Below are 17,641 nucleotides of genomic sequence, written 5' to 3' on the forward strand. Positions count from 1 at the left end.
ACATACTGAAACTTATGTTATAGTCCCAGTATATGATCACCAGAGAAAAGAGCCTGAAAGACTTCACATCATGTTTATGAATTATGCTTATATTCACTTCAACAGATTTTTACAATTTTCTCCCTCCCCTTGTTTTTTTGCTTTCTCACCAACTAATGATACTGAAATCATGTAATGTATAATTTCACATCAATGTATTGAGATTTGAGTCCTCTGACTAGATATGATTTAGGTTTTATGAATACTGTCTTTTATCACCTGGTTGCTCTAGGTACTTACTGCTCTATGGTGTCACTCATTCTGCAGTGTTATGCATTGGGACTGTCTCACTCATACTGCACAGCTGTGTATAACTGCCTCCTGTGCCTTTCAGTTTCTATACATTGAAGGAAAGTCAACTCAACTCATGCTCTTATAGGAGAATTAAGTTCTAGAGAGTAAATATTGACCTGGACATTTTATCAAGGACATATCATTAAAACATTGTTCCTGTCACCTGACATTTATCCTAGGAAAGCATGAGCCTGTAATTGATTTAGTCGTGAGAAGTAGAAATATAAAATATATGAGAAAATATTTGGGGGAAAGGTTGATCTATATTAAGACTATATATATTTGAGATATTCAGTTTAAGGAGAAGGAAAGGGAGATTGATAGAGGCAAGGACAGGGGAAGGAGAAAGAAGTGGGAGGTGAAAAGAGATGGAAGAAGATGGGGAGAGGAAAAACATAGAGATGGGGGAAGAAGTGCGAGGAGAGAGGCAGAGAAATGAAAAGGAGAAGGAAGAATGAGGGAAAAGGAAAGGGGAGATGGAGAACGGGAAAGGAATGGGGGAAAAGGAGATTCTAGCTGAAGAACAAGGAAACCCCAAAAGGTAGTGGGAGGCCAACAGAGAAGGAAAGGAGAAGGGGATTTTGGTCCACTGTGCAAACTCAACTCACGACATTGAGACCACCTTTGCTTACAACTCACCATTGCAGTTGCCGTTGGAGAGGGGAGTGAGCAAGGTGTTCTGTTCACACTGAAAGAAAAATAAATGGAAAGCGTGAAAATGCTGTGGAACTACTGAACACACCCCCATTCCTTTCTCCGCCATGAGTGACAACAACGAGCGCCTTCAGATGTTTTTCTCAAGGCTTGTTTCAGATGCTGTGAGCACTGGACCAGGAAATGAAGAAACAATTATGGGCTGGAAGTAAGTATACATGAGTTCAGTGGGGACTTTGCTCACTGAATTAGATGTGAGAACATTTTTTTGAAAGACCGAATTTGTTTTGATCTGAGATCACAAATTATTTTATACACATTAGCCTCATGAAGATGCCTGAGAAACATTTATGAGTTGCTAGATGTCAAGGAGTGAAAACAAAGCAGTTCTGTACCATGGAGCTCAGCTTCGCTAACAGTGAGGTTTCAGAAATGGCAGCTATCTGTTTATCAAAAAGTGTGCCTTATTTTGGTTGTTGATGGTGATGGGTAGTTTTCAGTGTTTACTATATACCCAAGACTTGATGACAATAACAGCTGAATCATCAGAAGCATCCTGTGAAGTTACTAATCTTCTGTTCCATTATGAGGGCGTCAAGGATGAGAAAGTTAGAAGACAGGACCAAAGTCACAAAGCCAGGGACAGCTCAGACTGGAATCGAAGCCAGTGCCCTTCCAAGTGTCCACTCTTAATCACAGCTTTTACAGTTTCTCTGTGTATTCATCTTTAAGGCTGAGTAAACAATCGATTCCTCTGTGTGTTGACCAGTGCAATGGATCACATACTTCTATCAGGTTTTTCTTACATCCCAAGGTTCAGTCTTTCTTTATGAAGTATTCAGACAATGACATCTGCACTGTGTGCTTGAATCTGGGGACTAGCCTTCAGCAGATGCAATTTTCCTTTCTTCCTCTTACCTTCTCAAAAAGTTCTTGTGCAGAAGAATTTTAAATATTTATCTAGATACTCTGCTTTCAGGAGGTGAGTTACAACTTCTCCAATTCTTTATGATTGGGCTGAACACAGAGACTTCCTTTCACAGCATAGCATAGAAAAGGTAAAGCAGATGGACTTTAGAGAGGAGTCAAGCCTACTTAGGGAATCAATATCACCACCAACAGTAATCAGTCATGTTTGGATTATACACCTTGGCTACTACAGTGTCTCTCCCCCCAGGTCATAATCCTAGTCTTACAACACAAATTACCAAACAAATTCCAAAACAGAGGTATTCTATGAAATATCTGGCCAGCCCTGCTCAAGACATTCAAAACCCTTAAAACTAGAAAATTTAAGTATTGTCACAGACAACAGGCACATACAGAAATATGACAGGTAAGTGCAATGTAGCAAATTACCTAAAATCCTGGAACCTCCTCCCCTCTCCAAAAAAGGAAATAAAACAGATAAACAGATGGATTTGTTAGTTGGAGATTGTATGTGATATGTAAGACATTAACATCTCAAAGTGCTATGAAGTATAAAGTAGCTACCTTACCCTATCTTCTTAGTGTTTCTATAAATCAAAACTGTTAAAAATAAAGTTATTTCTAAATATATTTGTCCTAACATAGTGCCAGCTATAATCCCATTATGAGAACTAGTGTAAAATTGTCCAGCTGAAACATAACTTTACAAATGAATGACAGTCCTAACCAAATGAAGAAGACAGAAAGCAGTGTTGGAAATGCAGGTTCCTATCAGGCAGCCCTGGATTATACTGCACTTCAGGGTTTTATGTGAAAGATATTAAATTAGACACATTTCTTATTGGATAATTGAAATTGGAGATGATGTATACTGTGAATATGTTTTATTGCAATTGGTTAATAAAGAAGCTGCTTTCAGCCAATATCTTAACAGAGTAAAGCCAAGCTGAAAGAATATATAGAGAGTAGGTGGAATCAGTAAGAAGCCATATAGCTGCCACAGGAGACTGACACCTCCACCAGAGCCCACTGAAACTTTGCAGGTAGGCCATGACTTTGTAGTGATGCACAGATTAATGGAGATGGGTTAGTTTAGGATGTAAGAGCTAGCTAAAAATACACTTAAGCTATTGGCCAAACAGTATTGCAAATAATAAGCTTCTGTGTGATTACTTCAGGTCTGAGTGGCTGGTAATAAATGAACAGCCCCCACCAACAGTTAATGAGATTATTTTAAAGTACATCTTTTTTTCTTAATTCTACTTTGTATGGTGACTGTGGGCTAACACCAGTTCACAAAAATGGCATACAACTCTGCACTGCCATATAGTATAAAGGCTCTGTGAAAGATATGGGCCTGGTATCAATTTGAAAACTCTGGCCACGATGCTCAATATTCACTTGAAAGTGAAATCCTAAAGCACAAAGGGAGGACAGACATCATGCATTAACAATCTGTAGGGTTCCAAAGGTCTAACACTCATTTATTATACTCTGATGCCATAATTTTGCAGGCATTAATAATTACAGAAATAATAACCTCATGCCTTCATTTTCAACTGTGACCAGGAAAATCATGTATCTGGTGCTGTATGGGAAGCAGGGGTTAAAGGTCATTGGCAGATCAGGATGAGAACTTGCTATAGAGATTTGCATTGGTATGTATCTTGGTTTACTGATACAAATTTAAGATCAATTTTGTTATATGTATATTTCTTCTCTTGATTAAGGTATTATGTTTCTACAGGCTAATAGATAATCATCTATAATAGTCAAGCTTGTAGTCATTTTTAGGTTTTCTAGATATATACAGATATATTTCAGATAGATAGGCATTCTTCAAACCTTTCAAAGACTACAGAATGTGGCATTTAAAATGTTGAAGAACTTAGGACTTTTCATGACAGTGAGACACATCAGCTCCTGTCAGCACCTATTACTTCAAGAGAAAGATGGGCATTGAAGAGGCTCCTTATGGAGTTAGTTAACCATTTGGGCAAGAAACTGCTCTTTCCTGGACTGCTTGCTTAACTGGACATGCCGGACCCACAGAAAAATAAGCTGCTGAATTTGCCTAAAGGTGAGATGATCATTCAGGGTTCTTTCTTTATAAAAGAGTCTGCAAGACATTCTTCAGGACACAAAAGAAAGTGTCTGACAAACTGCCAATATAGGTGGAACTGTCTTTGAAATTTTCTGCTTCACGGAAAAGTCTGCTGGATACTAGGGGTCTGTTGGCTGAAGATGGATGCCCCAATGATACAGAAGAACTTTGGGTGACTGTCCAGGCAGTGAGAAGTCTCTGTCAATTTTAGAGTTTTGGAAGCTGCTTACAATGAACTTATTGTTTACTTAGGTAATATTATATCCTTCTGTGATCTTTGATGGAGTTGAAGAATAGATAGTTATAGTTTTTCTTAGTTAAGATAAAAGATAAAATAGATATAAATATTTTAACTGTAATTTTTGCTTGATACCTGTTTTCTTATATGTAATTTTACTATGTTAAAGTTAAAACGTTCCTTTTTTATTTAAACAGAAAAGGGGAGGTGATGTGGAATTTCCCTCTATATGCTGTGAATACCATTTATTAAAAAAGAAAACTTCTCTGGGCCTATAACAGAGCTATAGGGGAACAGAGCTAGATGAAGAAAACTAAACTGAATGCTGAGAGAAAGGAGGCAGAGTCAGAGAGAAACCCTGTAGTCCCACCAGAGACAAATGCCAGTACTTTAGCTGGTAGGCCACAGCCATGTGGCGATACACAGATTAATAAAAAAAGGGGGGGCTAAATTAATATGTAAGAGTTAGCCAATAAGAAGCTAGAGCTAATGGGCCACGCAGTGATTTAATTAATACAGTTTCTGTGTGGTTATTTTGGGGTTGAGCAGCTGGGAACCACCAGTGGCCTCCTCTCTGCCAACAAGAACTATGGACTGAAGGCTGTGGAAAAAGACAAAGGGACATCTTTCTGCACAGTTCCTGAGACCAGAAACAAGAGGCCTGAGACCTATGTACTTAAGTGTCTATGGGTGATTAAGAGATACACACTCAAGAGCATAATAGAAAATGTCTGGAGAGTCAAGGAGTGCCTCATGAGAAAGACTGTCCACCAAATAAACGGTATTCACTAATGCTGCACAGTACTGGGCAGTACAAGCACTAGTCAAGTGGTTTTGCCTATTTTAACTCTTTGAATCATCTTTATTACTAATGAGGGCCCTGAAACACAAACTCATATAAATTCCCACAGCTAGTGGGTGGCAAACACAGGCAACTTGGCTTGGACACTCAGGTTCTGGACATTTTAGAGAATTTGAGGATTTGGGGGGAAATTACACATTCACATGGACTCATTCTGGTGTACATCTGCTTCAGTCTTTCTGGTCACTGAGACTTAGTACAGAAATAAATAAAGCTGAATGTTAGTGGGCGACAACATACCTCTGTAACCCAAGAACTCAGAAGAATGAGGCAGAATTACATAGGAATTACACAGGGAGACTCTGTCTCAATTTTAAGGAAAATAAAAAAGGAGATGTAAGGAAAGAAAGAAAAGGAAATGAGGGATGAAGGGAGAGACAGACAACTTCATAATAATATTATAATCACAACAATTTATGCTTCTCTGAAATTGTTTACCATACTCCATATTCTAAAGAACTAGATTGTCACATATTTATTTTAGGGCCATGATGAACAAATTTCTAAAAATACTTAATATTGTCCTATTCTCATGGTATATTGTAATGAACAGACAAACATACAGCATTAAGATTTTTTCTAGGACCAGGTCTATAAACCCATTTATAAATGGTGTCTCCTTGAGGGCATCTTTAGTGATTTGTAGTACGGCACACATCATAGACCTGGCATGCCTACCTTGCTGACATCATCAAGTGGTTGACTGCTCTCATCTTCCTTTAGGATGATTTTCATTAGATCAGTATTAAATTTCTTTGCATTCAGGAAAACAAGTGGGTTGTTTATTGAGATGATTTTTACCTGTTGCAAGGTTTCCTTTTAAAGGGGAAAAGAGGAAAAGATTCAAAACTCTGAGTCAAGTCAGAAAAAAAAACAAAAAACAATATACCCAATCAGAGTAAATCTTATGAGTCAACCCATCACTTACTTATGGATGCAATCTCGCTCTCAAGTCTTTATTTTTTTGTATTTATTTACTTTTGGTTTTATATCCTGACTGCAGTTTCTCCTCCGTCCTCTCCTCCAAGTCCCTCACTCACCCAAACATCCCCTCTTCTTCCTCTGTTTTGTTTCAGTAAAGGGCAGACCACCCATGGATTTCAACCAGCCATGATTTATCAAGTATGGATGCAATTTCTTAACTAATATTTTGTTATTGAAATTTATTTGTGAGTCTTAACGGAATACCACTTATATCAAGGAAATACACATATCCTGTATTGGGAAACATCAGTAACAGGACACATTCACAGCTTTTCAGAAAGTGTCTTGTACAACTGCTCACTGGGTCCTCTGAGGCAATAGCTAGACTGCCCACCTCCCACCAAGTCCCTCTTCCATTCAGCCTACAAATTAAAATTAACTTACTCTTGTTTTCAAAATGGTGTTTTCACAATGGTGGAGCTTCTCATGCTAGGCAAGTGCCCCGCTACTGAGTTCATCAGTTTTAATACAACTGAAAATGTTTCTCAAGGCGTCAACTCTTATCCCTTTATCCAACACTGATGTAAGCTCCTCTCTAGCTAAAGGGCTTTGCAAATAACTGGCAGTCCTAATTGTAAGAAAGCCATAAGAGACCGTGTTTGGAACACAGGTTTCCTAGACCAGTGGGGATTACACTGCACTGCCAGATCATATGTAAAAGATGCAGAAAGAGAGAAGAAAAGGTCTTGACACAAACTATACCTACTCTTCCCATCTGCTCAGATAGTGTTGACAGCACTTGGTGCTGTCTGACTTTGAGACGCGTATCTGATTGAGAAGACAGCCAATCCTAGCTCACTAGGATTGCAATGATAGCTCCTTACCAAACCAAGCAAGGCATTACTCCTTCAGGCTTTAGTACTCCCATAGAAGAAGAGATGCAGAGAATAGCCATGCATGCATGCATAAGAAATAAAGAATTAGGTTCGTAAATGTGGGTAATTTTCAGACCTCATTGTTTGCTCATGTTGTAAATAAACGTTGAAATAGTATATATTTCAGGGTTTATAAAACTAAAAATACTTCAATCTGGAGTATGAGGGGATTGTAACAAACAATACAAGGAAGCAAAAAATTCGGCTGCCAGTGTAACTTTTAATCGAGAGGCAACCACTTAGAAACTGAAAATGAAGCATTAATGTTTAGGTCTGTCATATATTGTCATCAGGTTTGATGGTTGCTGCAACTAAGAAATTCTCAACAGAACTGAGCTTGGTGAATGAGAAGAGATATTCCAAGTTAGAATGGGCATTCTGCATGAACAAGAGGTAAAAAATGGGGGGGGGGGAGTAGCACAATTCTAGTAAGGTAAAATTTTCATTCAACAGCTTCAATGCAAATTATGTACAATCATAGTCACACCTCTTATTTTTATGGAAAATATTAGGAAACTACTGAGATGTAACATTGTAATGAAACTGGCATTTTTATGAGCAAAAATTATTACTTGAATGGATGATAAAAGAAACAACCAAGATTTGAGAACATGAGAAATTTCTAGCATTTGTATCTGTCCTAAAAATATCTCGTTAACACTAAGTTATATTTGGCCCAAGAAGGCAAGGATTATGCATTTTTAAAATGAAAACTCGTCAACCTAAAATCATATTCTATCTGAAAAATGAAGACATCAGTAGAGGATGATGGGACTCTAGGTTAAATTCCCATGGTTAAAAATCAAAAGAAAAGAAAGGGTGACTTGCTTGAAAACTTGAGCCTGGGACACCCTCCAAGGCTTTGAATCACACAGCCCTCTGTGAAGTAAATCTCTTATTAAAAGAACAAACCATTCTTCTGGGTGTCACAGAAAGACTCCTGACGTTACTTCCTGTCGTCAAGCTACCTGGAAAGACCTTGACATTGGTCCTCTTGGAAGGAGGCCAGTTCTCTGTGTTCTGAGGGGAATCATAAGGCAAGGGAGCAAGTGAATATAAAATAAAGGAGAAAATGTTAACCAAACATTTATCAAACAGGTTCAAAGTGAGGCCAACTCTTAAAAATGGGCAAAAATGATTCAAGCAAACACTTACATTGTTATTATTTTCCCCCACTTTAAACTTTTCTGGTTATTCTTTAAAACAAGAAACTAGAACTGCCCATTCCTGCCTAGTGGGTGCTATGCTTGGTACACAGCTGCAGGCAAAGAACTTGGCTAAACTCAGTGGGCCACAAAACCGGAAGAGGAGGATGTGGGAAAGGAAGTGAAGCAAGGGATGGGTTCATGGAGTTGAGAGCGATAAGAGGGAGCAGGGTGAAAGCAATCCTGCATGAAATTGTCAAAGAACAACTTCAAATTTTACAGCATGAAAGAACTCTAACGCTCATATGGCACCCTACACATGAGCAAGGCAAGTTGGTTTATGTAAACTGCCTTTTTATGAAAGTTCTCCATGCTGCACAATTCCATGCCTACTGACATTCTAGAAAGCACCTCAGACTTAATTACTCTCAGCTAATAATTCAGTATCACTGTATTTCCAAAGAGCATTTTAAAAGTTCCTTGAGAATTTCATGCATGCGTACGTCTGCATATTCCCCAACAGTGACTAGGTTGTTACAGCAGCAGTGCAAGAGTGACTTTGGTTTTTTGATTTTTTTTTTTTGTTCCCCAAATTTCTTTATCACTTAAGGAAGAAAAGGCTACCACTTTGGCTTATTTTATCCAATCTAGTAGTGGAAAAGAAGTTTACAAATTTCTGAAATAATCTCTCCCAGAAGTCAACTGTGAACTGAAATTCTATGAACCATGTGATTTAATTAGACACTAAATTCAAAGAGGATATTCTTTTCCTCTACTGATTAATGCCTGTCCACTGTCCTGTGTGGTGCTCATATGTATACCTCTGGAAACCAGTATCTATAAAAAAAGGAATGACATTGTCAAACAGCATCTTTTATCTAAGTTGATAACCTTCAAAGCTGTCTCATCCACAAACGTTCACACTTGTGCAAGGAAGAAAGGGACTTAGACTTACATCGTGCGTTTCTGTCTTCACCTTAACTTCCATTTCTTTCATGCTTGTTATGCTTAAAGTCTTTGCCCTAAATTCAAGGCAGATGAAAGTTATGAGTCATTTCCTGATCACTATATTAGCAGAGATGAATCAAAAGCTGCAGTTTGATTTATCTTAAAAATTAGAAAGTACGTGGTTTATACTCTATGGAGATTTGTCAAGAAGATATGGGTAAATCTATACTTTGTAGAGAATAACAACAGAGGTATCTGACTAAAATTTAATAAGAAGAGTTTATCTTATTTAATTCCCCCAGAATCCCATAGCTCCAAATTTAAAAAGTTACACAGATTAAAAAAAAACTTATGAAATGAGAAAGGACTAAAGATTATATGGTGTCTGAGTGGAAGGAAAAAAAACCGGTGGCAAAAAACCATGATAATAATCTGTATTTGAGGTTGATAAATTTGAGTTTGTATTTGAGGTGAAAGCATATTTTATATTTTATTTTCACTTTTTAAAGTTATTAGAGATAATCCCAGGGGAGCCATGTGAATGGAGTGTGACAGTCAGTAACTGACTTCTGGGAATTCAGGAAAGGAATTGTTCAACACAGGTGACAGGGCTGACCATGCTCAGTCGACAGACAAAGAGATAAAGCATATTCTGCAGCAAATGACACGGCTTCAAAAAGTGAAAGTGGTCATTTAATTTCCCAAATGATGATGACCAGCGCATGCGTACGTCTTATTGAATACTGTAGGCTTCATTTTGTTTTTAAAATGCTGTGATAAACTATATGATCATGAGAGTTAATGATTTTTAACTAACGTTATGAAATCTGTTACAGTTTGGATTTAAGAGGCTCATTTCCAGCTGACTGTGCTAATGGAAGGCAGTAGAACCTTTAAGAGTTTAGGAACAGCAGAAGGCAACTAACTATATCACTGGACATGTGCCCTTGAAGGTGACATTGGCACCTAACCCTTTCTCCCTTTGTTTTCCAGACATTTAGGAAAGACTAGCTTTATTCCACTACTCACTCCCACCATGGAAGCCCTGGGCCACTGCAGGCCCAAGGCACCCTCCAAAGTCATAGGCAAAATAAAGTTGTCTCTTTAAGTTGGTTTATTTCAGGGAGCTGTTACGATATGGATGCTTCTTTCTATTATGACAAATATTAGTATATATCATATATAAGTAAAATATTTTGCTATTTCTGTTTCTGTTTCTCCACTGAACATAAGAGGATATGGGATTATAGACCAATATATATTGTGTAAAAATAAAGGCAACTATAAATCACTTGTTTTGCTGTGGAGTAAAAGGAAACAATATTTGAATAAAGCCTTACCTTGGGAAGCGTCCTATCACGATGGCTATGGTGCAGACAACACCGAACAACAAACCCACATTGGCAGCAAAGCATATTGTAAATATGTAAGTACTGATCCATATGCCCTGAAGAGACGAGGGAGAAAGGAGACGTGGCTACTCTCTCATTTTCCTCAGAACTGCAAATCCCTCATAAATGTACTCAACAGCACTTCAGTGAACACATTTCTAAAGTTTGCTTCTCTCTCTCTCTCTCTCTCTCTCTCTCTCTCTCTCTCTCTCTCTCTCTCTCTGTGTGTGTGTGTGTGTGTGTGTGTCCGTCCCTCCCTCCCTCCCTCCCTCCCTCCCTCCCTCCCTCCCTCCCCTGCCCCCCTGTGCCTGTAAAAGAGAGAGCGAGGGTGGCAGAGAGCATGCAAGATGAGACCATGATGTGAGTTGAGTATGGAAGGCCAGATGAAAGCTTATTAAGTAGAACCTCTCCATGGTTCAGGGATTGAACTCCAGTCATTAGGTTTGGCAGCAAGTGCCTTTACCCACTAAGCCATCAGACCAGTGCATGAACATATTATCTAATGTGAATAGAAACGCAGAAATACAGAACCATGCCGTGGCTCCATCATACTCTAAGTGGTAGAAGAGGAGAGGTTCTTTATTTAACCTGTAGGTTTAGCCAACCTTTAGTTCAAGACCCAAGCACTATACATCAGATCTATAAGTAGTTGGTTGATATGTATGTGCACGAAAGTATGTCATAACGTCCTGCTATTTCTTGCTGAACACAGTGTAGTGCAAGCAACTCTTCACAGGTTGCTTGTCCTTCTCAACAGCATTGTGCTTTCTGTGATCATTGCACAAACAGCTGATACAGCTCGCTACTGTTCAAGGTCTGCAAAGCCGAGCATAAAGCTAACAGAAGAAACCAACACGGCCAATGATTTTAGATCAACTACTGGAAAGATCATTTGTCAGGGCCACTTCGTAAAAAACCACACCATCAGAGTGGACTTAATTCTGCAAAGGATTTCAGAGTTTTTTTTTTTTAAGAAAACAAATTTTCTTTAAATTGTAATTTCAAGTTTATTGTGATTTTACCGACCACTTGCAGCTATCATTACAAGAAAAAGGTGGGTGTTTCTAAACTTAGTGATGAAAAATACCTTCAAAAGCAAAAATAATTTACAAAATCTAAAAATGTTATACTTCTAAACATAAAATCCTATATTTACAAAATTCTAGATGAAGAACTATTTTCAAATTATTTTCCTCAAATAAGTATACCATTTTGCCTATCCATGCAATTCTAACTTGGCTTCTTTCTATGTCAGTGTTTTAAAGTACCTTCAAAAACATAATTCATGCCATGCACGAGTGGAAGATTGAAAACCCACTCTGTAACCTAAAGATTGTATAAAAATATTTTATTTTTTTACATACTAATCCCAGTTCCCCCAAAGGACAGAGTCAACAGGACAAAATGGCAGCCCTCAGAATGACAAAACATCTTCACCAACCCCACATCTGACAGAGGGCTGATCTCCAAAATATATGAAGAACTCAAAAACCTAAACAGCAAAATGCCAAAAGATAGTATAAAATATTGGTGACAGTTCTGCCCCACACCCCCTCCTGAGGCTGAGGGATTATCTCAGAAGGGGTGGAGACTGTGAGAGCCGCAGGCAGTGGATGACCACAACAAAATTGTTTTCTGCACACAACAAGGCAACTACACAGACAAACCCACTTTGACTCTCACGGTGTGCACAAGACGTGTGCAAGCTTAACCTAGACAACTGTTCACAGAGGGCAGATAAGCACAGAGTCCCACCTGACTGAGGAGCCTTTGGCAATTGGTAGCTACTAGAAAAGGGAGAATTGGGTGTTAACCACACGCCTGGGGATAGCCTGACTCTTACAGCAAGGAGGCAACACACACACACACACACACACACACACACACACACACACACACACACAACAAGAAATTAGGTGGTTAGAGTGTGGGAGTAGAACCAGGAGGAGCTGACGGCAGGGCATGAATATGATCAAATATAATTGTGTGAAATTTGAATTGAATTGTGTGATGCTCTTAGTATTTAAAGATATGTAAAAAAATTACTTAGAAATGAAAAAAAGAAATACTGAGGAATGGATATACAGACTTAGACAAGTCTGAAATAAATATTTCTAGAGAGCATTTTAGATTTGAAATCTTTTTTTTTTTTTTTGTCTTATTTGCAGAAAACTGGTTTGAAAAGCTAAACCCTTGGGAGCAAACAGAGAGGGTTTTATTTGGAAAATCCCCATTTCTAAATAAAAGACTCAAGCATTCTGATGTAAAAGAAAAAGTATATTTTAAATGATACTGTTTTTTTTTTTTTAAAAAAAAAAACTTCCTGTAAACACAATTCTAGATTATGATTTAGGACATCATCCCTAGCCTGCCACCTCATAGGCTGGGACAGAGTTCTTCCTGATTAATTCAGATGAATTGTCAGCGATTTTAGTCTTTATTTCTACACACTGTGTTTTCCCTCACTAATCTATAACATTGTATTTAATAATATACAAAATAGGGTTGCAAATTTTATACTACAACTTCAACTTCTACGATGACTCTGAGTTCTTGAGTTCTCTCTCTCTCTCTCTCTCTCTCTCTTTCTCTCTCTCTCTCTCTCACACACACACACACACACACACACACACACACACACACACACACACACACACACTAAGCCTTCGTGAGTGTGGCAGCAGAATCTCACCTGAGCACCATAAAGCCCAAATCTCCCACCAATCTCCATAATTGCTGAATGGATTAGGATTTTAGAGTCTTAATTTAAAAATAAAAAACAAAAAACAAACAAACAAACAAAAAACAGAACCTAGAGGCCAGAATTCATTAAATCTGCCAAATAATCACAGTAACATCTGGCTCTGTTCTTTTTAATTTATTTTTGTGGGGATTCAGACATGAGCAATGCATTGGCATCATTCCTGCCCCTGCCTCTTCGAACTCTGCCTATGTCTCCTACTCTCTCGCAAACTCATTATCCCTTCTTCTGCATTAATTATTATTATTTTACACATCCTCACTAACTGGAGCCTTCTGAGTTTATTTACTATTGTTCTTAGGTGTATGTATGTGTTTAAGGCTGATGACTGAGGCTTGGATAACCAAGGTGTACATCCCTGGAGAAACTGCTTCTCCCTCTCTTTTTTGATCATGAATTGTCTGTAGCTCTTCATCTAGGTGTAAAGCCTTGAGAGAGTCCCCTGTGTTGGTATTTTGACTGTGTTGATATTGACTGCTGTTGACACATGAAGGCCTTGTTTAGGCAACCAAATTATTGAGATTTCGATTTCGTGGGTGAAACTTCCCTGCCATATATAGAAAACACTATCTATCAGAATGCATTCTGGTTCTCTGACTGTTAATATTTCCACCCTCTCTTCCACATTTTACCCTAAGCCTTAGGTGTGAGAGTTGTCTTGTACACCTAACACCTATACTAACTGGTGTTAAGCACCCCACAGTAAATACTTTGCATATTTTGACCTTTTATGGGTCATCATCTGGTAAGAAAGCAGTTTTTTTAATGGGGGGGTGAGAGATTTACTTATCTAAAGAGGCAAAGATAAATGTTTACAATGTGGTTAGAGATTATATTGGTTTAGGAAATGGGCAGTAGTAGGGTCTCCTCTAGAGTCCATGACCTTATAAACCACAGGTAATTGGTTGGGTTTACAGTACCAGGCATGAGTATCCTTCCACTGAGTGGGCCTTAACTAGGAGGCCATGGGACACCTCTAAATTCTAAGTGCCACTATTGCACTTTTGAGGACATCTTACCATGTTGGTCATTGTTGAGATTCATAGATTTCTCAGCTGGGTGATTCTACTGACTGCTTTTCTCCCTGGCGTCTTGCACAGCACCTTTGGATACTATGAGAGTTCGTCCTTAGGGGAGAACTTCTAGCTTCGTTTAAGCTTGTTTCCTCTGAGACCTATATCTGATGTGTGTGGAATCTTTAACAACTGGCCTTACTTGCAAGTTTTGGGAAAGCAACCAAGCGCAGTGACAATAGACTACGCTATTCTGGGAGTCTCTGCAACTCCTCTAAACGACAACCACGGGGACATTTCCCATGGCTGGCACGGGGGCTTTTGTTTGAGAGTCTATGGCTATTGAGGTGTGCTATACACATCACTGAGACAAAATGACTATTAACGGCCTATTTCTTCACCTGGTCCCCAGCGTTGGGGATCCATTTCACATTCAGTGCAAGTCTTTACATCTTTCATCCTCTCCGGGCACAGCATGGCAGACACGCCCAGAGTTTACTTTACTAATCTCCAGGTTTCTCAGTTCACTGACATTGACAACCGAAACTAACAGTCGCAGCTAGAGATGAAGGAAGCCAGACTGCAGGAGTGACAGTGTCAAGTCACCAAGCATCCTGCATTTTCTAAATGCCGCTCAATTAGTGACCTATCTTAAGCAAACATGCCTGACTCAGAACTGCCGGCTGCCCCAGGTTACCTGCCAGCTCTTGCTGCTACCACATTGCCTGTAGTCCTAAAGGAACCGCTGAGGCACCCAGCCAACAAAAGGAAAAGAGAGACCTGCGACAGAGCCAAAGCATTGGGCATGCAATAAACATCTCATGGGAAGACAAATGATGCACAAGGAACTCCAAGCATACACTTACACTTATTTAAAAAAAAAAAAAAGAAAGAAAAGAAAAGAAAATTTGAAGAAAAAAAGCAATCTGGAAAAACTAAAGTAACTTATTGCAAATAAAAACACATTCATACAAAAACAGAGTTTAAGGTTGTAAGGCAGGATAAACATAACCAGACATACATAACAGAAAAGAAAAGCTAAAGACACTGAATACAGGAAAATAAAAATACTGGTGAATATATGCTTCCTTAGGAGATCATATATTTGCAGAACAATATTCAAGTGCAGGGGCAGAGGCAGGCGGATCTCTGTGAGTTCGAGACCAGCCTGGTCTACAAGAGCTAGTTCCAGGACAGCCTCCAAAGCTACAGAGAAACCCTGTCTCGAAAAACCAAAAAAAAAAAAAAAAAAAAAAAAAAAAAAAAAAAAAAAAAAAAAATATCCAAGTGCAGGTTAGGAGAAACATTTTGCAGCCAGTTCCTACCCTGAGGTCAAACATGAGATTCACAGAAATTTTATACTTACCCTAAGCCACAGACATAGTAAAAAATGATCTTTGTGGGCAGGAAGAATAAAAGTCATGGAGTATTAATTTAGAGAAGCATGTTCACATAAAATACAAGAGTTACATTGTCTGTGACTTCTCTACCTAATCTATCGATATCTGAAAATATAGCCAGCTCTAAAAGGCCCTGAGGGAAAGCGTTTTAGACAGCCCGACATTTCCTTATGGTATAGAAAATGATCGGTATTTTCAAAATGAAATGGCTCGGGGAATATAAACTCCATGAGATTTCCTAGAAAACTACTTGATAATGACACACAAAATAGAGATGAGTGATTCCTGAATAATACATGTGTGTTTCTGTGTTTCTGTGCCTTCTTCCTGGACAAATGGTGTCAAGAAGGTCGAGTATTTACCAGGCTATGCATCCCTCATGCCCTGAGCCTTGTGCTCTGCTGAGACACACAGGCGACAGTATGGAAGTGAGCCCCAGCATGCCCAAAGCTTGGTAGCACAAAGGGCCAGAAGAAGCAGTTCAATAGGACAAGGGCCATGAGGGCGGAGCAGAGGCTACTCAGGAAATTCTTCCCTCGCCCCAGAGAGAGGGAGGAGTTCTACTAGATGCTTTTACGGAGGCTGGTTTCTCTAGAATGTGAGTACACTAAATATTTCGGTTAGCCAAAACACACTTTCTCAGCGTTTAGTGTTATCTAATCTGTTCGGTTCCCAGAGGTATCTTATTAACGTAATCCTTCCCGGGGATTAATCCATTTGGAAGTCAAGTTGTAAGACATTTTGGCATTAATGTGGACACCACTGAGATCCTCCTTGTGTCCATGTATCATGCAGTTAATGCTGGATTTTCATGCACACGATAGTTCATCATATTTCTCACTGTGTACTTTCTCAGTGAGCTCCTCCTTCAAAATCATTCCACAATTTAAATTGGGGACCCTCAATCCATTCAAATTAGCTCCTCTATCTTTGAAATTTATCAAACTACATAGTCATCAAAATAAGACAAAAATTGTAAAAAAAAAAAGAAAGAAAAAGAAAAAAAACAGAAACAGACAAAATTTTGTGTTCATGTTTTCATTCGACTTGTGAAAACCTAACTAGGCACACACAAGCCTCAAACGGTTAAGTGTTTGTGCTGCCAATGAAAGTATTAGCTTGTACTTGGTAGCATGTGCTTCAGCCAAAGAGGAAAACGTCCGGTCAAAATGCTACTTACCCAATCGATTTTATCCACATTCCAGTATTTTTTTAAATCCCTGAACTGTATTAGCATTCCCTTGAGTCCCACGACAATAATGCTTGCAAGAACGCACTGCCGAAAAAAGACAAGTTGGGGAGGAAGCAGGACAAAGACTTCAACATTGCAGAGAAAAGCTGTCACCAAGTAGGTTAACGTAATGTTTGTTTAAAATTAACTTATTTGTGCTTTAGGGATACAACATCAATTTTAGGAAATCATTGGCTAAAACTGATCAAGTTGAAAAGAACAGACAGGAAAAGGAAAGTGAATTATGAGGGTGAATATCACAAGGCTGGAGGTTCCTTTTACTTGTTCTGTGTTTGAAATATGTTACAGAAATTATACATTTGTCTCATGTATTTCTTCACGGGGTCCTGACAGTAGTCACTGTTTCTCCTAGAGATGCTTATACCCGTGAAAAATGGATTTGTGTACTAGGCAGTTATCCTATGGAAACGGCCACTCTTCCAACCCAGAGGCTAGGACTGGCGTGGTACCCGGGATCGCCGGGGAGCCCGGGGCTTATGAAGAGGTAGATGAAACACCAGAGGGAGGCCCTCAGAGCAAAGGATGTGTCCACCCTGGGGAGATGGATTTTGTCCCCCACACCATTTCTCCAGCCCACAATTTCTAGAAAATTCTTTTAAAGCCTCTCTTTTCCCACAGCTGGGGAATCAAACCAAGGAATTTGCGCATGCTCAGTGCTCTGCCGTGGAGCGGCACCCCGAGTCCCAGAAGTCTGCTTTTCATGAGATTATTTCTAGTTCCCACTGAGGAGTCAGAGGGTGGTCGCCCGTTC

At 39.0% G+C, this 17,641-nt stretch overlaps 1 protein-coding gene across 6 annotated transcripts in view; it reads right to left on the reverse strand.

Moving 5' to 3' along the window:
- Slc26a7 (solute carrier family 26 member 7) overlaps positions 1-17,641 on the reverse strand; it is a 112,193-nt gene that overhangs the window by 11,500 nt on the left and 83,052 nt on the right. For 3 of the 6 annotated variants that reach the window (XM_038347318.1, XM_038347320.1, XM_038347319.1), the window contains exons 11-16: positions 16,819-16,914; positions 10,414-10,520; positions 9,081-9,147; positions 7,893-8,000; positions 5,800-5,937; positions 973-1,021 (exon numbers count right to left, since the gene is read on the reverse strand). In XM_038347318.1, the coding sequence (XP_038203246.1) occupies positions 973-1,021; positions 5,800-5,937; positions 7,893-8,000; positions 9,081-9,147; positions 10,414-10,520; positions 16,819-16,914 (565 nt within the window). The remainder of the gene's footprint in view (positions 1-972; positions 1,022-5,799; positions 5,938-7,892; positions 8,001-9,080; positions 9,148-10,413; positions 10,521-16,818; positions 16,915-17,641) is intronic. The other 3 variants (XM_042055968.1, XM_042055966.1, XM_042055967.1) reach the window with 2 other exon arrangements.

This window comes from Arvicola amphibius, chromosome 11 (genome assembly GCF_903992535.2).
Source record: "Arvicola amphibius chromosome 11, mArvAmp1.2, whole genome shotgun sequence".
Classification (NCBI taxonomy): domain Eukaryota; kingdom Metazoa; phylum Chordata; class Mammalia; order Rodentia; family Cricetidae; genus Arvicola; species Arvicola amphibius.